Source organism: Anarhichas minor, unplaced genomic scaffold, assembly GCF_050575085.1.
Source record: "Anarhichas minor isolate MPS153535 unplaced genomic scaffold, ASM5057508v1 ptg000003l, whole genome shotgun sequence".
NCBI lineage: Eukaryota > Metazoa > Chordata > Actinopteri > Perciformes > Anarhichadidae > Anarhichas > Anarhichas minor.
In genome coordinates, this window is record NW_027466449.1 from 8,676,162 (window position 1) to 8,701,898 (window position 25,737).

The window sequence follows — 25,737 nt, forward strand, 5'->3', positions numbered from 1 at the left end:
CACGCGGAGGCACATGCTCACAGCAACATCTACCAGCAGAGTTATGTCCTCAAATAACTGATTTTCTCCACATAATGAATTTAAAAACACTCTCACACAGACTCCCACTGACACACATCATTGGCCAGGCTTACTGCTCTCTTACATATAAAGATGAGGTATGAGATCGTTCTCACCTGATTTGCTTTGATTCCAGGTATTCACGGTTTCTGTTACCCTCTCAAAGAAACACCCAAAAACTCTAAAAGTGAGCTTGATATTCGTTGTGCCCTTCTGTTCGACACAAACTGCAATGAATGCTGGTCAAGTGAAACATTTCATGTAATGTTATATAATCTAACTACCTCGTGCTGCTCTACTGGAGGGACAGAGGACGGGAGGCTGTGTGGTGGGAAGGTAGGCAGGGTGGGAGGGGAAAAGGGAGGAAGCAGCATGTGTAGAACGAGAAGGATCACAGCATCTGAGAGGAACAGATACATTGTTTTGATATCCCTCACAAATTGTCAGAATCTCACATGACAGTCTTTGGTCAAACGATATTTTAACAAAAGATTTTTTGTATTTGTCCTCACTTTATATCTATCACATTTTATGTGATTAGCTGTTATTAAGTGTATCATTAAGTGTAGTTTTTCAAATCTGTTAAATAAGACATAAATACGTGTAATAAAAAATTGCAATTGTGACAATAGTGAATTATTGCCCAATAGTGGGTGTGTACATATATATATATACACATATTTAATGACTGTCTCACTAACATCGTAAACAAATCATGTTGCTGTTGCTGACCAGATGTACCGCATTGGGTCAACAGCTGAACTCGCATTTAACACAGACATAAACACATACTGTATACAGCATTTTTGCTTTGGAACAGTGCAGTACAAGAAGATTTATCATAATTATACATGCACTTACAAATACACAGATTTAACACTAAACCCTACTTGCCCCTTTCTTAAAAAGCAGAAATTGTGTTGCCAGAAGACGTCTTGGGAAGCTGTCTTTAGTAAATCAGAGATGTGTCAAAGTAAGCCGTCAAAGTCACAAGGATAAAATGTTGGATTATTTGACAGCGCATCTAATCGCAGTATTGCTCACAGTGTAACGTGGCTAACACAAACACACACACACACACACACACACAATTTCCCAGCAGTCTGAGCAAAAGCTCTGTCATTTTAAGAATCCCTACAGCAGAAAGAGGTTGACTGCTTCAGCTCAAAAACATGAAACGAAAACAACATTAAGGTTTCTAATAAAGAAAAGGTTACTATCTCTGTATCTACTTATAATATTAGACATACTGACACAGAAAATGGAGATTTGGGTATTTTGCGAAGGACTCGTGCTCTATCATAGTTGACTCAGTGCTATAGACCTGCACAGCAGCATACGGAAGCAGTGATGCAGCAGTAGGTATATAGAGACAGATATGATCATCCATCCTGCTTTCACCTCATTTCTCTCCATAAATTCCTCTTTCCCCCCCCATCTATGTTTCTCTCGCTCTTTCTCCTGGGAGGCCAAGTCACTAAAAGCATCAGAATTTCTGTCTGTCTGATACAATTCCTGCTCAGAATTCCAGGGGCACAGGTGCGGTCTGGCTCTGTGTCTATCTGTATGGAAATTGGTTAGTCTCTGGGGGATACAGTGGGGGTCATACCAGTACTACTGCAGCCCACGTAAGGACATACCGAGGCTCAGCTGGTGGTGAGGATGTCTGTGTGTGTATATCCACAGAAAGAGACAAAAGGATATTTCTGCTGACTAAAAGCAGCGGTAAGCGGGTTAAAAAACTGGCTAATCAATTTGAGGTCTGATTCCAACACACTTAAGGGAATGTTTTACAGCATAAGCTTGTTACATGTGCAGGGTGTGTTCTCTGTGTCATGTGTTCAGACTATATACAGGAGTCAAAAATAACATCACTCTGTTATACAAGTGCATTCACAATAGTTAGATTGTTGGTTTGTTAACACTTTCAAAGTAGGTCAAACTGCTTGTGACTTTTCTGGCAACCAAAACATAGAACTATTGAAATTCCTGGTTTAATACACTTTGTAGAAATCTACAGGAAGAACAAACATATGTGGTTTGGTTTTGGCCGGTCCTACGGCACAAATGTGAGGAAAAATAGGTTGCTGGTTAGGGCTGCCACTAACAATGGTGTTAATTAATCTGCCAATTCTTTTTTTGATTAAATTACAAATCAGGTAGTCCATAAAACATCATGAACTAGTGAAAGATTTCCCTGAGCCCAAAGGACTTAAAGGTACTTAAACGAAGAACAAAACAAAGATATTAAATCGACAGTCATATAAGAGAAAAGCACGATTTTAAGTGACTGAAAGCCGAGACTGCCTGGCATGTTTCGCTTGATAAATGGGTTAAATGATTAATCAATTTAGCTAATTGTTTTCAATTAATAAAGCCGATAATCAATTTGCAGTAGCTCTTTACTTAATACAATAGATGCATGTCTCTTGGCTAATTATACATTAGTGTTTCTGTGACACCCAGACAACACTCCTAATATTTAATAGGTATTTAAGTAGAACAACGTAAAAAGTAATTGCGCTTCAGGATCAGAATCGCCATTATTGGCCAAGTTTGTGTACACATACAATACATCTTAACTCTTAAAAATATACATAACAGCGAGGTACAAGGACAACAAAGCTGGACAAATAAATGTGAAGTACGTGGACATTGTTTTGTGTATATAGCACCAATGACCAACAATTGAAAAATAAAATAAATCGTATTTGTATACAAGTGTGTTGGAGTGTTGGAGAAGATAATGACTTTTGTATAATGGCAAAAACATGGTAACGAAAACATGGTGATTTTAGTATTTTTGTTGCAAGTGAATTTAATGATCATTGGTCAAGCGTAAAGAATACAGAGAATTTGACTAGTCCAAAATGATTCTGCTAGGATGGTACTGACACCTGCTGGACACTGTGTGCAACAGCAGCAGGGACTCTTTCACTAATCTTCAAATTGTCTATCTATCTCCACATATTCAGGAGGAGAACTGCAGTACATGTGCTGATTAAAAACTATTTTCACATCAATATAGGTATATACTTTCTGTAAGTAGAAAAACAAGAAGGATAGCGTGGTAGCCGGCATTAGATGTTAGCTTTTAACTTCATAATCTTATTACATCATTTTAGCCACGCTGTCCCAAATGACTCCCATGACAAACTCAGCCTGAATTCCGTTACTGTACCTCTGTTCAAAGAAACATGCATATCTTCTCTTTCACACAAATACGCACCCTCACCCTAGCGATGAAAATCCTCTGACTCATCACCAAAATCAATAAATGAGGTGGTAACACTGGCCTCTCTGTCTGTGAACTGAAGCACATTAGCAGTGCCTGTGTGTCTGTGTGTGTCATCCAGTGTGGATATAAATGAATGTAATTACCTCCATTATGACAACAACCAAAACAACAGCGATAATGTGCTGTCATAAATCCTCTTACAATATGCTAGTGACACACGGTGGTGCAAAAACGCTCCAATGTGCTGTTAGGATTCCTGTAAAAGCACCGTTTTCTTAGAAGACACACCAGAATAACTTCTGAAGCTCATAAAAGGCTTTTTGTGAAATGTCATGTGCCAGATCTGCTGTCTCTCCAGTGTCTTACCTCTCAATGGTGTCCCGGGTCCGTCAGTGTGCCGATAGGCCGAGCAGCCAGAGCCTGCAGGAGAGTGGTCACACTTCTGTGTAGTCCCACGAACAATGGGCTGTTTTTTCCTGGCTCACTGTTGCATCCTCACCACTGCCCTCCCATTGGTCCACAGTGCCTCTCCATTCACCGAGACAGGAAGCTGTGATAAAGAGGAACGACATTTTCAGCGAATCAGAGGGCCCCGCACCGAGTCATTTTCAAAGTCACTTTCTTCGATGAAATCAGTGCTCCCATTTTTTGGCGGAAAAACGTCATTTCACAGACATTAAAAAAATCTCAGTTTGAACAATGAACTGAAGACTGTTTATGTTAGCATGAGTCAGTAACCCAAATGGAAATGTACTTGGCCTACACTAGTGACCTGCAATGACACATGTTCTGTCGTCCTCAAAAATGCCACAGCATACGATAGCATTTAAATCGTCTAAAAACCTTGTATGTCCAGTTTGTCAACTGCACAGGAAGATACGGTAGTTGATTTGTTTTGGTATTGACTTCATCACAATGTATCATGATTTCAAGTGGCTATGCAAGGGGTTTCTTTCACAGAGGATAACTAGTTAACTGAAGTAAAACTCGGGTTATGAGATTTTCAACACAGCCCGGTACAACCACATGGAAAAGTCATCAGTTTAGGGGTTTCTACAGAGAATGTGAATCACTCGCAAATTGGAAAAATGAAGCATGTCTAGCACTCCACACGTCCACTCCAGTTGCACTCATTATAGAAGCATAGGCAGACAAACACAAGCACCCACACAAAACTAAACAGGAGAGAGCCTAATCAGACTACTAACCACATAAACATCAACATGTGTGCACAGTTTCCCTCCATTCTGATTCAGTACTACAACTCTTCACATTATCCAACACTCTCCACAGGTATTGGACACACAGCATATTATGTATGCTATGCATGCTGCACTGAGTCATCCAGCCTATATAAACGCTGACTCAGGCAGATCACATCACGTCACCCCTGGCTATGGAATACCCCCCCCCCCCCCCCCCATATCATCCCTTCTCCCCCTCTTTTCATCCCACTTAAGCTCTGCCTTTCTTTCTTTTAACCTCTCTCTCCCACTCTACCACCATCTCGCTGCTACACTGCTGATTGTGAACATCGTCACCCTTTAGTGTTTGTATTTATCTGCTCACAGAAACTGGCATTCGCAGTTACGTTTACACAAATAAGATTCACACAAACCATCAAGGGGAGATACACGGTCACATTGACAAATGCATGAACATAAATCCAAAATATGAACCAAGGCTACACTCACCCTCTGCAAGCATCGGGATAGAAAGCAGCAAGTGAGTTTGTCTCTAATCTGTATGCTGCTGAGTCCCCGCCTTTGCTTCTGTCTACTTTTGCCTGGCGGACTTCTGAGCTGCGAGCATGTGCATTTGTGTGTGTGTCCCTCTGTCTATCATTTCACCCCTCTATCACGTCATGCCGCTCTGCTGCTGCCGCAGTACGCTTGCAGCCGTATCCCCGCCCCTCTCTTTATTTTTTCCTCCCCTCATCACAATCCCCATCTCTCGCTCGCTCTCTCCGTAATGGACATGTTGGCTGAGCTCCCTCCCTCTCCGAGGTGAAATATAAGCCCAGCAAAAGCAGAGACGGGCTGGTCCATTAGCTGGATGAGTGTGGTTTGTGTGCGTGAGAAGGGGGTGTGTCTGTATAGTGTGAGTAATAAGACATGGTAATTAAGCAGATGTAGCCACAACTGTGAAAAGCTGAAACCCATCATCGTGCTTTTGAAGTCTATTTGGTGGTCAGGGGAAGCCGGATGAAATAAGACTGTAAAAGAAACATGGCATTCTAATGATAGATCTGCTGATGACTAATGAAAATGTGCATAAACACACAGAATCACCAACATACATCTGAGTCTATATATGTGTCTGCACAGCCCATCCAACACTCCTCGAAATTGGCCCACACCTCTAATGAAAGAAGGAAGACAGTGAATGAGAAAGAGAGACAAGAGGAGAGAGGCTGGAAACATGATCAACATGTGCAGAGTAAAGTCTTCTGTTGGCGTCTTTTCCCAGCTGACAAATAAAGAGGAATGACATACGTCCACCAGACCTGCCCTTGAACTTAGCTTCTGTCTATCCCTACTTATAAATCTGTCTGTAAAAATCTCATCAAATGTAGCCAGTCCACTTGAAACACCTGATCTGGTTTACAAAAAGAGGAAAATGTTGTAACAGCAGTGAGACACACTGTGCAACACCAGGGTGACTCAGAGATGGAGGTGTGAAACAGCGTCGATCATAGTAAGCACTTGAAAAGATGTTATTAATTGCTATTTTGACTACTGGATTACACATTCCCTGTGTCTCATCACAATGTGTAAGCGCCTGCTTACTCTAAGATTTCTTGCTTGCTTTTCGATCCCCGTTCTCTCTCCGGGCTCTTTCTGTCTTTCTCTGTATCTCAGTCTCTTACTCTCTTTGCATTTCTCGCTCTATTCTCTCTTCTCATATTTCTGCTGTGCTGGCTTACAGTTCGACACAGTGACATGCCGGACTGTGCTGAATATTTAATGAAGATCGTGACACACAATAGGATCAGACCCATAAAATATGTCTGGGATTCTCCCGTTTTTTTACAGTGTACATTCAGCAGCATATTTTTCTCTAACGGCGTGTGTTCGATCAATCATTAGACTGAACGGTCTGTAAGGGTCTTTACGGTCTTCAAGGTCTTGATCTTGCAGTTAAGTACAGCCTGAGAGCTCTCTCGCTGATCACATATTGATTAGGCATTGACTGGCTGTGCTAACACTGTGCTGCCACTTGACATGGTCTGCAAGTCTATGCTGAAGAGATACATAAATAAAGGAAAATGTGTCCTGTTAAACTGCAGTGTGCAAATAAATACATCAACTGACCAACCAAGCATGATACATTGAAAAAATGCTATTAGGACATTGCCCAACAAGCACAGCACCTCCCCCACACATACTGAACACATGCACACTGTACACATTAACTCCCCCCTCCCTCTTTTCTCTACACTCATGCACATATCACACACAGTACTGTACCCTTCATGCTGTATACCACAATCACTTAAGTGCTCATCTCTAAATACTCACATTAATGTCAAGGCTGCTCTTCTGTTTTTTCAGCTCCCTACAGGGAATTCAAATGTGTGAAACTCACTCCAAAGTCACCCACAAGCAAAAAAAACACTCACATGATCTGTTGCTTTGTCTCAGTGGCTCATGAAACGGGAAGTGACTTGAAAACAGAGGGATTATGGGTAGGAGTGAAGAGTGTGTGTGTGTGTGTGTGTGTGTGTGTGTGTGTGTGTGTGTGTGTGTGTGTGTGTTATGCAGAGGGGGGTTAATGTCATAGCTAATCTACTGATGTCCTCCAAAGCATGTCCTCCCCCCTGAGAGACGCTGTTGTGACAATGGGATACTTGTGTCACTGTCACCCCGAGGGGCATCTGGAGGGATGGAGGCATGGAGGGGGGGGGGCTACTCTAACATGTTGACTGTCTGGAACATGAGGCCTCAGATGTGTAGTTTCAATGAGATGAGGTGTAAAGTAAAGGAAGAACACAGAAGAGAGAAGAAGCACTGAGACAAAAACAATCAGAACAACATAACAGGTTAATGTAGCGCAGAGGAAGTTCCCTGTTCCTTGTGAACGTTTGTATCTTATCACCACAGAGCTCAATCCACCAAGTTCATCAACATCCTGAGTTTGTCTCTGTGTGTGACTGTACCTCATGTGACTGCACTGTTAACACTAGGTGACGTCTATTTAGCCAATAGAGACAGATCTACAGCTACTACTAGAAATAACATTTATTATCCATCCAGCCATCATCTGAATCGCTTGCAGGATTGCGGGGGAGGGAGGGGGGGGGGCTTTATTATTATTATGTTAATTACATTACATTTGATTTAGCTGAGTGATACTAACACGTCATTCTCATGCAGGGTCTTCACAGTGCACACTTTCATTACTCAATTTTTCCAATACTTGATATCTGACAAAATACTTGTCATAAAACGAAAAGAGACACCACACGCTGTACATCCTCACATATAGCCACTAGCATGGCTTTACTAAGTCTATGGTCTCTTAGACTCACTCTATCAATGTGTTTAAAGTTCTTTCAATTAAATAAAAACAAGACGGAGATCAATGCATTTGCCAACAAGTAGGAAAGAATGAATGTTATCGTCATCTTGATGCTAGCTAATTGTTTTTAAATATTTGAGCTTCAGCAGTCGCCTCAAGGCAATAACTAAATCATCATTTTTGCCTTCATTTTCATCAGGGAGGATGTTAACAGCGGTGTCTTGTCCGGTCTTCCCGAAAAGACAGTTAGACAATGTTAGCTCATTCAGGATGCTGCTGCCAAGGTTCTAACGAGAACCAAGAGAACAGAGCACATTACTGCTGTTATTACATCTTTTACACTAAGTTACTTAAGGAATCAATCTTGTTGCTGCTAGTTCATTAATCACTCAATATTCTTGAGCAGAAATACATCTCTGATCTCCGAGAAGATTATAAACCCAGTAGGGTCAACTGGTAAAAGCGTGAGTCAGAACAAATGCTATATGCTTAACACAGATGGAACCAACTTTTTCTCAAATGCGCCACTTTCAAATCGAAATTAAAAACTCTGCTGTTCTCTAAGGCACTGTCATTTTCTTTTTTTGCATTTGGGGCAACTTACAACGTAATACTGGACAGTAACTGCACTGCAACTGAATTTCTGATCTATTCAATGTGTATGTTATTTCATTTTGTGTATTTTACTTTATCTAATTTTTAAAAAACAATTTTATTTTACCTAAATTGATTTTATTCTGTTTTTTATTGTTTATTGATTTTAAGTGCAATTCTAGTGCTTTACTCTGACTACGTAAAGCACTTTGAATTGACTCTGATTGAAATGTGCTATAAATAAAGCTGCCATTCCTCATTATAACAGTATGCATTTACTAATATTCATCTAAATTGTGGACTGTGGTAAAACACCAAAATTGCACATTTACTATGTCTGTTATTTGTATAAAATAACGTAATTAGGTAATTCATATTGTAATTTAGATTTCAACCATTTGACCATGTGACCCGTAATGCCAGCAGAGTCTGTTGACTGTCCCCTTTAAAAGGTTGCCCTTTAAAAAACGCAGCTGCCGTAAACTAAGCTACACTCTTTACAGTTTGCAATACCTGTACAGACAAGTTAAACCAGCTTAGACTACTAGCAGTTGGAACTCCCACACAGCCCCAATGACAGCAAACACAAGAAACAGAGAAGACACTGTCACGGACCTTCACAGGTAAGCACAGCTGCAACCTCATTTTTCATTTTTAAACCTGTTAAAAAACGATATTGTACAAGGTCCTAATCCATGCATGTTTCAACTCAATGGATATACACTTAAGACTAGATTTTACAACTTTTATGAATTGAAAGAATTCATTTTTAAAAGTTTTGAATTATAAGGGAAACAATATGTTTGATGTATAATCAACGCAGTGTAAATTCATCCATTGAAAAACTTAAAAAGTCAAATCAAGTCAAGTTTATTTATATAACATAATATCACAAATTTGCCTCAGGGTGCTCTACAATCTGCACAGCATATGACACCCTTGCTTCGAATACGGAAAAACAAACCCATGTAACCTCGGGAAGAGCAGCCTCTCCCAGGATGGACAGACATGCAACAGATGTTGTGCACATAATAGACCAACATATTCAAATTACAATGTAGACAATCCCTATGACTAAATGAAATACTCAAAAGCAATTTACTGTAGATATAAAAGCAAATGTTCAAGCTAATGGTCAGAAGTAGGTTGGAGTTTGAGGAGCAGTAAACATGACTCTCTCTTCCCTCCTGCCTGAGGGTCACTTGTAAGAAAAGCTGCATACCTCCGAAACAGCAGCCCTGAGATTTGACATGTTTCAAGTGAAGGCTTGCTTAAACACAAAAGGCTGTAATTTACATCCTCTAGCCGTGAGCTCACTGTTACACTGACCTGATGCACAGTGGATCCGTCAACAGCATTTGGCATTTACCTTATACCTTACTATCAATCCCTTTCTCTCAGATTGTTGGAACCGACTGCCCATTATGATCGGGTCAGTACCTAGAAATGGAAGAAACAGAAGAAGTTACGTCCAGTAGCACAGGTACATGTTTCTACAATGTAATCTTTTTTTCAAGGATTTATATCTGGTCATTATAGTCCCTTAAAGCTTCATTTGTGGACACCGTATATTCCAAATAGTTAATATTATATTTTCATACTCTGCTCTTTTTGCTGCTGTCTCAGAATGGATAACAGTGTCAGATCCAAAAGAAGCTGGTTGGCTATTTTCACAAGACCTTCTTCACAGCCACAGAGATTCAAACAGCCTATTTCTTAGTTTGGACATCAGACAAGACAAGGAGGAGCAAGACCGAACTTTAGTCACATTCTACAAGACAGACGACGTCCGGTGGACGTCGCCACTTCGATGCAAACTTCAAGGTAGTAACTGGCAAATTAATCAGGACTACTTTCACTAGAAAAACAAACAAACACCGTATTGCTCAATTAAGTGATAAAAAGTAAAAAATGTTTCCACACAGGCGACGTTGCAACAGGAAGTGGGGTCGACCGTCACATGATGTCGACAGTGATGCTCAAACTTATGAGTGGATTCCATATAAACTTAGGTTAGACACTACAACATACTCATACAACAACAATGCTGATTCTGACTACATTCAGAAGTTACATGCCTACAGATCACTAAATACAAGTAATAAAAACTTTTGTTTCCAGGATAATTTAAATACTGGCTTGAGCTTCAGCTCATCAACTTTGTCTTGTTCAGAGATGAGAAGGAAGCAAGATGGTTCACTCCTTAGCTACTTTCATCATCAGCTCTGGGAAAAAACAACAATGTGTTTTAATCTTTTTTTTCCACTTGCCCAATTGGGCCAACATGACATTTGACTTGCCCCGGGCAAACAGGCAAGCATTATTGAGCTCTGAGATGCATCCAGTCATTCCATTATTTCATTTTATCTGGAAAATCTGGATAATCTAAAGAACAAGAAAACTAATCTCTATTGTTCTATCAAAAAACAATGAAAAAAAAAAATCGAAATCTTGATAAAGTAATCAAATAATTGACAGAACAGATGATTAACAGACCATTTATGTGAAATGTAATAATCATGGTAATAATCACTGACTGTTTATCAAATTTCAGGAAAGGTGAGCTACAGGTCTAAAAAAAACTAAGTCTGAGGATCAAAGTATCAAAATCGACTGATTGATTGTACTCTACACAAACGGGATTTTTCCTCATTCTCTGATTACATTTTTTTTTGAGTCATTAAACTTGTGTTCTAAATATTCTCTTCATCCTCAATCTTTGACTGTTGCAGGAAGTGCGGCCATCACCAAAGTCTTTGAAGGTGAGCCTGATCACCTCATCCCCTCAGTTTCAGATGAACTGCTTGAAAACAACATGTTTACAGTCGCGGGCCGGATGATTGGCCATTCCTTCTTGCATCTCGGCCCGAGTTTCTCAGGACTCAGCCCAGCCATTATTCACATTCTCTTTGGAGGTTCGATGGAGACTGCTCCTGTGACTATACGAGACTGCCCTGACTTCGACGTCCGAGACACTGTGACAATGGTGAGCATTGAGTTTAACGTCAACACATAACATAAAAGATATATATTATATGTTCTCCCTAAAAACCCTCTCCATTTGTCACTTAACGCACTAAACTCAGCCGCATAAAACTACAATCAACGTTATTCATTCTATGCATGCTGCATGAATAAAACATGATTTTCATTATGTTTTATTCCAGCTTGATGGAGACGATGAATTAAAAGAATTTGACGCCATGCATCAGCTCTGCCTGTCCTATGGGCTGCCAGCACCAAATGCCACCAACAGGAAATTGCTGTCTGAACAGCTTCTCTTGCACGCTGTAATGTCATGTGGTTTTATTTACTCTACTTCAGTTTCTCAACTCATTTTCTCCACGCTACTGCTGAACACACTAAATACTGAAGTATATACTGAAGACAGTATCATTTCCCTATGTCCTTAAAAAGTATTCCAAAGTGTATTTCCCACATCCTTATCTTTTTACATGTTTATTTACAGAAACATCTCTCTCAAACTATTTGGACAATGGCTCAGAAAGACACTTTTTTTGCTGCCTGCCATTTCAGCAATTTGTTGCAAATGCTGTGTTGTTACCAAGATGCAGAGTTGACATCTACTAGAATCGGTGTACTTGTCAACTCAAGCAAAATCTGAGATGAATCTTTTGCCAAAACCATCAGATGTCCCTCTGCATCGGCAACAAAGTCCAACAATAAATCTTAATAATTCAACTTCCAATAATCTGAGCCCAGAGGCCTGAGTGGCTTTTTGTTTTTAAACTGTTAGAGGGAACATCACTCGGTTATGTCTCAGATTTTTTAAAAGCCATTTTTTGGCATCGTAAAATAAGGTCTATTTTACGTCAGATGTTTAGTAAGTGCTTACCAAAATCTACAACTGCGGTGAGGTCAGAAAATACTCACTCAATGATTTTGTGTACAATGTGCCATGTCTCCCGTCTTGAAGGTTATCGAGCGAACGAGGCATCAAATCAATCAGTTCCAAAAAGGCTTAAAAGAGACGGGACTGTGGCCGCTTCTCAGTCGCAGAAGAGATGTAATCCCCATCCTGTTTCCCAGGGAATCCGAAGCACAAGTCACACCTCAGGTAGAGCAGCACAGACACATCTAAGTAGTCCAATTTATTGTTCTCATTTTCCTTCACAAAAATGAATTCCCTCGGGACTTTAAACTGCACCTAATTCAAATACTAAAAGGATTAAAGACTATTTTAAATACAGCCGGAGTTCCATGTGATTTCAGCTGATCTTGGATTGCATCATATGGCCATCGTGTATAACTGTCATCTTTGAGAGCTACAAAATTGAAGATGACGACGCGTCCGATGTCATGGATGTACGCAGAGTATCTGGCTACTTGAAAACATTCATTGAAAAGGGTATGTACGACTGCTGTTACAGGGACATCTTTTGAGCTACTGTTGCATGAAGCCGTCTTAGCAGAGTCTGTGTCGACTGATCGGCTGCTTCTTCAACACAGCGTCTCCAGCTGAGCTAAAGAGCCTCATAAAGTTCTGGATAGGATGGGAGGTGCCAGCCACAGAGATGAAGGTGGAAATAGTTGAGGCCCCACTTCCCACAGCTTTAACATGTTTTGAGAAGCTGAGGCTGCCGAGGCATTATGCAGAGTACAAAACATTTCATCAGGATTTGTGTGCATGCATGTCAACATGTTACAGCGGTTTTGGTTGTGTCTGAAGTGGAATAATGTTTACTTTAAATGTATATACATTAAATGTGTGGAACTTGCCAAAGCGTGTGTGTTTTAATGTATATAATAAACCCATCTTTGATTCTTCTCCTGAGTGTTTTTGTTTCTGTAACATGTTTAACATTTCTTAATTCAACTTTTGATTTTCACTTCTCATTGTTGAATTTCCAATGATTTCCTGCAAGTGTCTCCCTTATTTACAACACAAAACATGCAGGCTGTCATTATCCTCCCGCATGTTATTGATATCTATTAAAGTTTCCACCTAACACATTTGTCCATTGGCAGCCTTTTGATAATCAATTACTTGTTTAAAAGAGTACTCCATTGATTTAGCATTGTGTTCTTATATCATTGTCGATTACGTTTCAAAAAATTATCAAAATCTAAGAAGAAATCGTCTTTTTTATTCCATGCGTTTTCTTGCTTTTCAGGGCATGGCACCTACCCACAATGCAACTTGATCGCTGATAGTTCAGTCAGAGATTTGAGCGCGTCATTCTAGTAGCTGCTAATGTAGCCTCCATTCGCTAACCTTAAGTACAGATGAGGAGCAGGCTACAGAGATTTGGTATGCTCACTTATCTCTAACGCCACACACCCAGATTCTTTTCATTTTCAGTTGAGGCAGTGATATTCAAGATCTGTAAACAGACTTTGATGCGTAAAATCGGTGGAGTTCCCATTTGGGTCTTTATTATTTTATTTACATAAATATATAAAGAGTAACTGTTTGTATGTAGACCTTCTAGCTTCCTTTTTCACTGGTGTTCAGTACCCACAATGACCACATGGTGGTAGCAGAGCTCAATCATAGTAGAGCTGAATGCTCATCATTCGCTCTGCTTCGTCTGTCAACATTATCAAGCAGCTCCTTAATCCATTTCAATTATTGCTTTCTCATCCATTGAGCACACCAGATTGACCTTTACCAGCTAGTCCCTAAAGGTCATTTAAGGTCGTGGCGATAAAGTACAAAGGCTGGAAGTACTTTGAGATTGCGTCCTGTTTAATGTGTAAGAGGGAAAACAGTTTACTATTTGACTCCTCAAACTGATTATCTGTTAAAGGGTTAACCTCTGGAGAGACAGATTTAAAAAAAAAAGATTGTGTGATGAATTTACTGGCTCATAAGATAAAACACTGATGCAGTCAGCTGGAAGTGTCAACAATCACTTCCACCTAATCTTACTCCTGTTTAAAAATCCAGGAAGGAAGTATCCTCCCTATTTCTCTGTCAACAGTCCTATTCTCTATTCTCAGGTTTGGATATCACACAACAATGCAGGTACTGTATGTTATCCCTCACCATGAAACTTCAGGACTGGCATGAGAATTTAAGACAAAGATAGAAAACTTCAACACTATAAAACTTCCTCATCAATGTGGATTGAGGCTTTTTGAAAGATTTCATGTAAAGCCCAGCCTGCACCCAAAGACATTATTTCATACATGAACCTACTCTTAGCATCCTGCAATTTAACACCAGCAAGTAAAATAATGAACGAGGCCTGCAGGCTTCTGCACCACTCTAGCTTCTACTTTTATATTCCTGTGCTTATAACTATATATTTTTGCTACTTTATATGTTTTCTGCATATACTTTATCTTTCTTATTCACTGTGTTTCTGGCTCTAATTCTTAGTAGGTATGAGATATTTCCACGGTGCACGTCATCACACAGCTTTTCAATCCAAGTTCCCTCCCCATTCACCTCTCTCTCTCTCTCTCTCTCTCTCTCTCTCTCTCTCTCTCTCTCTCTCTCTGTCAGAAACTCCCCTGTTGCTCGACACGCCATAACTTTGCGGACTGAAGCAGCAACAACAGAAGCTGCTCCAACCAGCAACACTGTTTCACCGGGATAAAGTCAACCTTCAACTTGTCCATCACTGACTGACAGCACCTACTGACTGCAGGTGAGTAATGTTAATATATTACAGCCTGCTTAGGCTTCCTGCTTGCCTCTTACTGTATCTCATTTCCTACTCTTTGTGCCGATGCATGATGGGAAAAGGAACCTGTATTTTCTGTGTAAGCCAGGCCAGAGGAGACGCCTTTGTTTGAATAGCTATCACGCATTAGAGTTTGCAAAGTGGTATCAAAGCGTGCAGTTAAAGAGTAACACAATGTGGAACACTCATGAACAAGAAAACTCAATACATTAAGCAAAGATCTTAAATGCTCTCTGGTGACGGCAACAAAGTGCAGAGGGTGATACAGAATAGTAGGCAACTCCTACTGAGTTCAAACACCTAAATCTCGCAGATGTCACACGCAGTCACATTTACTTGATGAACAAACTTCCTGATTTGCTCTCACTTCTTATCTCTCATTGTACTCTATTTGAACATTCCTGCACAACAGTCTGTGTCCACACATGTCTAAACCTGCAGAGCCACAATTATCAACATGCACCAGGATTCACCCTTCAAGAAAACTGCGCATACCATTTAGCAAATCTTAATAAAGTGACTAACCTGCTTTTTTCCTCACCCTTTGTTAACGTACTTTGTCCTTTAGCTGGGAGTTGGAGTAATCTTTACATCATGACACTCTTGTCTCATGTCTCAGCTTCTACATTCTTTTTCTGCTCCTCATTGATTGTCCTGCCTGTAAAACGACATGAAAGAGTTAAGAGTTATTTGAGACTTCTGACCACTTCTAGTCATGTTTTCCAAGTTGGGCTGCTGGAAAAATCTAAATGGAATATTTTTCTAAAAAGCCTGGAACAAAAAAAAAAAAAGCTCTTGTCCTGTTTCCAGGACTGTAGAATACACAAACTACAAAAAACAATCCTAAAAATTCCATTAATAATTTATAATCAAGGCCTCTATAATCAAGGCCTCTATGTTTCACATCCTACTTCCTCTGATTCAGCAGTTTCTCTGAAACTTAACTCCATTTTTTTATTGGCTTATAATGTATTTATTAATATATATATGAATTCATTAGATTCCAGTAGAACTATGGTATGTGATAAGACGGAAGTTATTTCATATGTGACAATACTGATAAAGTGATTATTTATTATTGTATTGTATACGTGATATATATGTAACATTAACATATATGTTGAATGCACATCACCAGTACGTCACCATTGTGGTGTCAGCAGTAAAGAAGTTGTGTTTAATTTTGGGGTTGGTGTTGTACTTTCTGTTTAAGAATAGGGAGCGAGGTAATTTGGTACACACAGGAAGTGTGTCCATGGGTGATGGGAAGTGACACTTCCATATTGTGCTCTGAAAGGCTCAGCTCCATCCTCTGGCCACTAGAAAAATAGAATATAGTAGAGTTGCAACTGCTTCTTCTAAATATCTAAATATACAACTCAGATGTAGAAGTCTGCAGAAGGGATGCAGACTGAGACAGACAGGCAGGGAGAGGATGGTGGGAGTCAGGGAGGTGGGAGGGTTTGCATGGTAATGTAATGTGGATCAGGAATGTGGATACACGAGACTGGAATGGGAGGGTCATGCTGGGAAACATGCTGGGTAGAAACCGACAGGATGCCAGGGTCTTTCACATTCCACCAACTTTAAGACTCCTCAGGAAAGTCACATTTCACATTACTTCCACATGGATGTCTTCAGTTTTCAAGAGAGAGCAAATATCGTCTCTAGCTAAAAAGAAAAAAAAAAAAGTGTTGTATTTTCTGCTTCACTGCTGGCTTGCTGGTCCTTTACAGAAGCCACAGAGAACTGGCAGGAGTGAAATTACAGTCTCTGGGCATTACAAAGCCAAAATTACAGGCCACCAAATCTGAAAGTCAGGTTTCTTAGAATATTAACTCTTGTAGATGTGTTTGCTTGATGGTTGTGTAAAGGAATTAGTTCATTGATCCATTTGTTTTTGTATTTAAAGCCTACTTACACATGTAAATTACAGGCTTTTAAACCAGGTCATCAAAAGAACATTTTGACTGCATGCCTTGAAAGAATACCTATAAACTATTTAAGAAACGGTCACGGCATTTTACTATTTTCTTACCATCTAATTCACTGTTAGCTATTCCTCTCTGAAACGCAGTTAATCGCAGTCTCTTTGTTAAGGTTCTGTATCTTTATTGACAGATTCTGGACAATTATAAAGCTATTATCACAGTGTGTCTTTGTGTGTCTGTGTTCATGCTGCATGCAATTACTAAAGGATGCCATTAGGAGGAGGAAACAAGTGTGGCCGCTGTCAGAAGACAGTCTACTTTGCAGAAGAGGTACTCTGCGACGGGCGGAGCTTCCACAAGTCCTGCTTCCTGTGCAGTGAGTAAACTCTTTGCTTCTTCCCGTCATTGTCAACGTGGAAACCGCTGAACTTCTGACACTTGTCACTTGTCATTACAGTCACAAGTAATACTAAGCGAATGTGAGCTGTTGATCATCTACCCTCAAAGAAAAATGTAAATGCATAAGTGGCATGGCATAATAAAACAAAATGCTGCTATAGGTACCATGCATGGGTGCTAAAAAAGGGGGCAAAAAATTCAAACTAATGTAAATACTTATAAGCATAAATGTGTAACTTGTATTCTTCTATGGATATAGATATAGATTTCCTCCTGTCATAGAAACACTAACAAAGTGTTTCTCTGACTCAACTTGAAAAATATGTATGTTTCTGGAGTTGTGAGGGTTATTTGTGTTACTGCGTTGTAATCGAACATTCCTGTGATGGAATTTAGATTAGAATATGTTTCTTCAGTAGAACTGTTCCATAAAAGGAAACTGTCAGGAGCCTATCTAAATAGATGAATGCGCTCAAAAACATGAGCACAAATATGCAAAAGAATAATATGCAAGTATAGTGTGTTGGTGTGCATGCTACCGTTTTCGCAGTGGTGTGTAGGAAGAACTTGGACAGCACAACTGTAGCTGTTCATATGGATGAAGTCTACTGCAAGGCGTGCTACGGCAAGAAGTACGGGCCAAAAGGTTACGGTTATGGCCAGGGAGCAGGGACACTCAGCATGGACAAGGGAGAGTCTCTGGGTATTAGACATGAAGCGTGAGTAACACACAAACACATACACACACTTCTCGATCTCTCTTAAAGGCCCCTTTATCCACGGTTTATCTCTGTCCCCATCAGACCTGCTCCTCATCGTCCCACCAGCAGCAACCCAAACCCATCCAGCCTGGCTCAGAAGTTTGGAGGGTCAGACAAGTGTCCTCGTTGTGGCAAGGCCGTCTACGCTGCTGAGAAAGTGATTGGAGCTGGGAGCGTAAGGAAAAAACACAGATATAAACACGCATGTTCATGCTTGCAAAAAAATACACCCCTTTCTAAAATGGATCTTCTATTTATGTATTTATAGGCATGGCATAAGATTGGATGTTTCACTTGTGCCACATGTAATAAGAGCCTTGAGTCAACCACACAAGCTGATCGGGATGGAGAAATCTACTGCACAGGTAAAAGTTCACTTCCTAAACAGAAACACTGTGTTTGGTACTGCAAATGCAATTTTGAATGCACATTTAAGCTGTTCATACTATCACATTCAACACAAGACCTAGGTTTGCCCTGTGGTTCCATACACATCTGCTGAACTGCTAAAACATATAAACACACCAGACCACATATGGTCTCTTACATACATTTACAAGCGCGTTCAAGTTCACGCTGACATTTCATTCATGGTCAACTGGTCTAGAAGTTGCAGCCAACAAGATAGTAATTGTATAGTAATCTCATGTCCGACCTGTTTTTGCTCCAGAGCAGTGAAGCCAGGCGGCATGACTCGCATTGATCCATTCAGGCTGCATTTGTCTGAAAGAGACTATGATTTGTGATATACCATTCAATACAACCACAAACTATACAGTGTGACTATTAAAAGAACAAGATTGCTTCTTAAAGTAGGGGGGACGATTGGATGCAACAATCAAATGTCCAGTCTTAAATAAAATAAATTGAACTGCTATGTTTTGTTAATGGCCGTGTGTGGGTGACTGAGTTGAATAAACTCAAGAATACAGCAGCGGGCCTCGCAATACACAAAGATATCCTAAAGTGCACAACAAGACAATTGGCAGGAATAGGAAAAATAGCTCAAAAGCTTGTTTCATTAATGTTTTTGTTGACTTAAAGGAGCAGGCTCAGAACTCAAACCAGACTCCGGTGATTATTGAAGTGCAATTCTCTGCCTCACATAGCATTTTTGCAGGGTGCTAATATATTTCAAGTTCTAGTATCCCATGTGTTGTTTTAAACTTGGGTTTATCTTTCTAGATTGTATGCCAGGTCCAGTTAGTGTTATTCAAAGCATTACACATAAATTAAGTTCATCAAACATCTTCAATAAAACCTTTTCCTGGAAGAGATTTTGACTTGTCAAAGCAGGAAAAACATTAAGAATGGCTGCTTTTCATTTAGGAGAGTCAGTTCCAGGGCTCTGATCATGTGCATGTTCCCTCACTGATATGGCCTACTGGGACACTTCATGGTCCATCTTTACATCTTTACTTTCTTGCTTTGACGATTTGTGAAAAGGGTCTATTACCTCCATTTCCATAGAGGCAGTGACGTTAAGCCCCATTCTAAATGTGTGACCACGGCACTGGACTCGTAATGTTGCATTACTCAGTAATACTGGGGCGACTGTGGCTAAGTGGATAGCAGGGCCGTCCTTCAATCAGAGGGTTGGCAGTTCAATCCCCGGCTCCGGCTCTGCTAGTCGCATGTCGATGTGTCCTTGAGCAAGACACTTAACCCCAAAATTGCTCCCGTAGCTCCCGTGTGCCTACGGTGTAGAAATGTGATAGAATCTGAATTGTAAGTCGCTTTGGATAAAAGCGTCTGCTAAATGACTGTAATGTAATGTAATACTCACTATGACTTTAGCAGGAAAAAAACAACAAAACAGAGGGAGGAGGCAGGAAAACCACAGGTGGAATTACAAACAGCTAGCGACTCAAATGCTTAAGACACGCCGTTAAACTGCTGTTAACTGAAGGATATAGCCATACAGTGTTCTTTTCTTGCCATGGAGTGTTTTTTTAATTACCTTTGTTTTCTCCTTCTAACAGCTTGTTATGGCAAAAACTTTGGTCCCAAGGGATTTGGGTATGGATTGGGAGCTGGGGCGCTGGTGAATACTCAGTAGAGAGCAGACCACTGAGATCTCCGTTGACATTTCTGCAGCAAGCTGCGCTGACTGTCTTCTTACTGCAGAGGGCAGCCTGCTGCCTGTAGTCATACACCTGACTACATCGATGTGGAGATAGGTCTGGGTCTTGTTATATATCGTCTGTGGTGTGGCTATGCGACAATAGCACCTGACAGACACGCTTGATAAAGGGCTACATTATAAGATTCAACAGTGAGACATGCAACACCATCTCTGCCTCATATAGGACAGAGATGATTACTTGTGCTGTTACAGTAAATCCTGATACATAACCCACACTTAATACTGAAACATTATACTGTTTAACGCGGCATTGATGATTTGCACCTTCCCTGTTGTTTTCCTCCTTGAATGAAATCTCAGTATGTTATTAACAATACTCTATGTAAAAAAATAAATGCTGCTTTTTTTGTATTTTATGCTTTCCAAACAGAATGATAATAAATAAAGTTCAAAGATGTTAGTGCCTGTTTCTTCTTAATTGAGGCAGAAAATACATAAGAACATATTACGGAAGTTGTGTGTGTGTGTGTGTGTGTGTGTGTGTGTGTGTGTGTGTGTGTGTGTGGGTGTGTCGATAAATATCCCACACTCATTGTATCCATTCCTCTCATAAAATGGTAGTGACGCATCACGGTGCTGGTATAAATCCAGTATCTTTTAAAGTTCAGGGAATTACAGTTTCACTCCACCCATAAATCTGTTACATGCCATGCAGCCACCAAGGATGTGAAGAATGCCAACGTTTTTTAGGTGCCATAATTAAACTACCTCCTATGAAAACAATGCAACTTCAGATGAATCAGCAAGGCACTGGTTTGTTAACCAGTTTCTCCACTTAATTTAATTTCATCATTTTTCAGTTGGCTTTCATTGGTTTCGAACATGCCTTCCTATTTCAGGAGGTGCGGTCGTTTATGTACAGTATAATGCATATAAATATAAAACAATTTATCAGAACTGGGAATGCTCAGGTGCAAATACACTAAACTGTAAATAGTTTTCAGAAAAATAATGATTAATTGACTGATTAGTCATCGGTTTATATCTCCTGAATGAAGACATTTATTTCTAACACTGTGTTTCTCTCTCACACTCACATATTGCAACATGACTTCTCTATCCACCCTGCCACCCACTCGCATTCCAGCTCTCAAAAGAGACACAGGATGTCGCTTAACTTGATTCTAATAACCTTTTTTTTTTTTAAAGTTGACTTAAAACTACTTTTACTTGCTATAAACAGGTGCATGTCCTAAGTGGGAGGTGGCAAAAACCATAACTGTATTTCACACAAATACAATAACACACAGTGCTGTAAAATCACACTGTCTACGTGTGCTCACTGACACACACACACACACACGCGCGCGCGCGCAGGGAATTTCATAAACAGCCCGGATCTCCTCCTGCCGTCACCAGGAGGAGGCGGGGTGGGTCCACAAAGGAGCCGGGCATGTTCAAACATATCCAGGCAGACCAGCCTACCAACCTCTACAGACTGTTTTCATTGTGCATGGATTGCAATTATAAACGCCGAATATATGTGCTTTGTTCAATTGGCTGTTATTATTAATGACATAGCTCAACCCGATATGCTTTCTTGAGTTGACACTTGGCGCCGCACAGTAACACATGAGATGTGTGTTTAATGGATACATCTTGGGATCACTGCTGAAGACTTTCTAAATTTCCGGCTTTTGGCTCAGTGTGGCCATGTCTTTCCCGGCCAAAGTGATGAGAGACGGGCTGCTGGAGAAGCGCAGCAGCGGGCTCCTCCAGCTGTGGAAGAAGAAGCGCTGCGTGCTTACCGAGGAAGGGCTGCGCCTGCATGACTGCAAAGGCGGCGGCGGAGGTGATGCTCCGAGCTCAGCTTGGAGCTCCAAAGCCAAGGAGCTCCGTTTTGAGCGCATTGACACCGTGGATTGCGTGGAGTACAAGCGAGGGCTGGTGTATTTCACCGTGGTCATGGCTACGGGTAAGGAGATTGACTTTCGGTGTCCGCAGGACGGCACTGCGTGGAACGCGGAGATCGCTTTGGCACTGGTGCGCTATAAGAACCTGCAGGCTGTGCAAACGGGACGGAACAGGCACCTGTCCGCAGCACACCTGGGCAGCACTGGGGAGGATGAGGAGCTCTGACCTGGTGAAGGTAAGTCTTCCTCGGATGGAGGTGAATATTAGACTGGCTGTCATAAACATTTGGAAAATAGGATTGACAAGGTTATTCTATGTATTAACTTATTTAGACTTACAAATTTATTTTGGGTGTGGGGGACAGTGTGGCACCACACCCTCCCATAGCTGGAGTGTCTCAGGTTCACAGTACCAACTTTGTGTCACTGAGATTGACATGAAACCCAAGTCAAAGTATCACTCAGACACATCAAGGGTAAATGTATACGTTTTATAAATTGAAAACTGCCAGATGTTCTGAACCATTTTCCATGAAAAAAAAAAAAAAGTCTACAATCAGTTCAGCCACTGACTTCACTGATCATCTCCCCTCCTGTGGTCAAAGTTGAGACAAGGTGCGTTGATTGGATGGAATGAAAACACAGAGACTCTTGAGGTGGCACACGGCTGAGAGGCACTCAAGCTAAAGGTCATTTACAAGTAGTACCGGTGTTTGTGTGTAGATCAATGTAGATGTTCCACTCTAGTGTGAAGGCCGTGTCAGCTTTCATTACTAGTCATCGGCCTTAACTGCACCACAGTAGTCTTAGGACACAAACACTCTCTCACTTGAGGACATAATTAAGATGCAATGTGAGCCTCCAAAATAACATCTGCCTGCCTCTCCCTCACTAGGCAGCCAAGTATTTTTAAACACACACACACACACACACCAACCTTCTCTTATGTATTTAGCTGACATAGACAATTGGACATTTGGGGCTAGGAGAGCTCAGCGCCACAGACATCTTTTTCAGCTTTTCCACATTTAGAACACAATCAGTGGTGCCATCTCACGACAACATGACACGTTATTTCCTGAAACTGGTCACTGACGTCTCAAATGGAACTGAGTGTGCAAGTCTGAACTATGAGCTCATGGTCCAGGAATCCACAGCGATGCTTCCTTAAGAGAGCTGCAGTAGTCAAGTGCCCAAATTAACTCAGTAGCTGTGGTAACAGCTAACAAGTCACTACAAATGCACTTTGTAGAACACTATCAGCCACCCCAGTGTCTAATGTATGAAGTAAGAATTGAATATTACAAATGTGCTCTTCTCTTTTTCCTCCAGGCTTTCTACTTTTTGGGAGTGAACCAATCAGAGTGGGGAAGGGTAGAGGACGTCGGGTCCATCGGCTTGATTCTGTCGCACAGAGCATGATGGGATGTACAGAACGGCCATCAGTATGGATTAAAAGGCCGTGAACAAGTGTCACAGACACTCTTCCTGTCTTCCTTCATGAGCTTACTCACACTGTTACACAAAGCCTAGGAATCTGATGCGTAAGCAGCATGGAGAAAAGTATTTTTCTGAGGTTATTGTGGAGGCCGCTGCATAAGGAAATAAACATAGCGTTTATATATTATTGCGTTTATGAAAGAGACAATGGAGGCGGGACAGTGTTTAACCCTTGTGCCTGGAGGTTTGAAAAATATCTTCCATTTTTCTCCAACGTTTTCTAACATTGCTGAAACAGGGGTCACTTTATTTCTTAATTCTTGCTTTCGATGGAAACGCATCACTGTTTGACTGGCTTAAAAATAAATTGTGAAAGACTAAACGGATCTGCGTGCTTTTGCTAAAGTTGAACATAAAGAAGAAATATTTTTCTCATATTCATTGCACATTTTATTCTATATATTTGGTGAAACCATGTACAGTATTAAAATCTTAAAACAATGAAATACATTTTCGTCAGTAATCCTGGAGTGTTTTTATTTTAGAACAATACTTCCTTTCTCTGGAACATATAATGGCTCTTGGAGCAAAACGGTCAGCTGCAATTTATTTTAGGTTCTGCCCATTAATTGCTGAGCTCATCTGTTTCCAGTTGTGGTGTAACCTTGCTGTTATAGCCTCTGGAAAATACACACCTCCTCAGATACACACACAAACACACACACACAGTCAGGACAGCTTTTGTTCTGAGCAGTGTGGAGGACTAATGAGACGCGCAGTGAGCCTGAGGCATGTGCACACAAACATCCACCCACACATACTCACCTACAGAGGCCTTACGTGCACACCCAGCATGAAATTCAGCAAGGTCTCAGGATCAGCAGACTCTCGTTAGCGGAGGGCTATATACAGTATATTGTTCATTCAAGCATGTGTTATGTGTGTGTATGTGTCAAGAACATAGCAGAGTGTGTGTGTGGCTGTGGAGCTCAGTACAGGTCAGGAATAAAGGGTTGATTGTGTAGCGACTTCTCCCGTTACTGTGGAAAACCCCAAAGCTAGCCACACCGCATGAGTCAGCAAGGGACCAGGAGCACCACAAGGAGTGGATACACCCAGCGTTGGTGTAAACACTGTTTGGTCTAAACAAACAAAGACATTAACAAAATGTTCTAGAGATACTTTGATAAGTTATATTGATGCAAAACTATGGCATTTCCACCGGAAATCTGTGCAGAAGCCCAAGATAGTGGTTATGAACAACACATAATTTAAGATACATCATTGATCATGAGAACGGTCATCATCAACTTCCATCATAATGGTCAAAGCTGTTATATACTAGTTTCAAACTTTCATTATTTGAATAGGCACCTAACCAAAACACAATTTTTATTGAAGATTTATAAGATGATGTATACCAGATCACCTGCCCCCCTTTCAAAAAGTCAAAATGGGTCTATGATATGAGGGGTGGAGTACAAGGTCCAGTCCTCCACAGTGTGTATGCTAACACTACTCAGTGGAATGCCCTGTCTAAACATCATAACCTTTGTCCAGGGTGTCCTGCAATTTCATAAACTAAATCCTGGAACATGAGCTGAACTAGAGGTGAATGGGTTTTAGTCAGAACAGGACCGACATTATGGCAAATTTAATTAGTGTATTGTAGTGCTTGTAGGAAGAGAAAGAAAGAAAAATCATGTGTGTGCGCACTTCTTTGACAAAGAATCACTCTGCAAAAATGTTTTGCAAGTCTTCTCCTCAGGCTTCTGCTGTCTGCTGTGTGAGTGCTCAACCACTAGAGGTCTGCCGATCTCCTGTTGAGTGAAGAGAGCTTCTCTATTCACTCTTGTATGGCTTGTTGTGTGTGTGAACATTTTTGGCAAGTTTTCATGTAGTGCAGGCTGCTAATTGCTTTTTTGATAAATATAATTTGTCTTTGTGTATCTTATATGTTTTGTGTGTGTGTGTGTGTGTGTGTGTGTGTGTGTGTGTGTGTTATTCTTTTGGTTGATATTCTCTTCAATCCACCTTGACTTACTTTACAACATACTGTATAAACCTGACATACCATATTACTGTGTGGAATGGTCATACTTTATTTTGTCTTTCCTTTAGAAGGACCGTGATCTGAGTGT

General features: G+C 40.7%; 2 protein-coding genes across 3 annotated transcripts; both read left to right on the top strand.

Annotated features, from left to right (window-relative positions):
* Positions 1–14,886: 14,886 nt before the first annotated feature.
* On the top strand, positions 14,887–20,703 carry LOC142955085 (cysteine and glycine-rich protein 1-like). 2 transcript variants are annotated; one of them, XM_076096445.1, is made up of 6 exons: positions 14,887–15,030; positions 17,264–17,373; positions 17,947–18,115; positions 18,200–18,332; positions 18,426–18,522; positions 20,140–20,703. In XM_076096445.1, the coding sequence occupies exons 2-6, from the start codon at positions 17,265–17,267 to the stop codon at positions 20,214–20,216; spliced, it is 585 nt and encodes a 194-aa protein (XP_075952560.1). In that variant the 5' UTR covers positions 14,887–15,030; position 17,264; the 3' UTR covers positions 20,217–20,703. The 2 variants fall into 2 exon arrangements, with proteins under 2 accessions (XP_075952560.1, XP_075952568.1); XM_076096453.1 differs by lacking the exon at positions 14,887–15,030 and having other exon boundaries at positions 17,259–17,373.
* Positions 20,704–21,385: 682 nt separating this feature from the next.
* phlda3 (pleckstrin homology-like domain, family A, member 3) lies at positions 21,386–24,022 on the top strand. The gene is made up of 2 exons (XM_076091221.1): positions 21,386–22,392; positions 23,489–24,022. The coding sequence occupies exon 1, from the start codon at positions 21,957–21,959 to the stop codon at positions 22,380–22,382; it is 426 nt and encodes a 141-aa protein (XP_075947336.1). The 5' UTR covers positions 21,386–21,956; the 3' UTR covers positions 22,383–22,392; positions 23,489–24,022.
* The last annotated feature ends 1,715 nt before the right edge of the window (positions 24,023–25,737 follow it).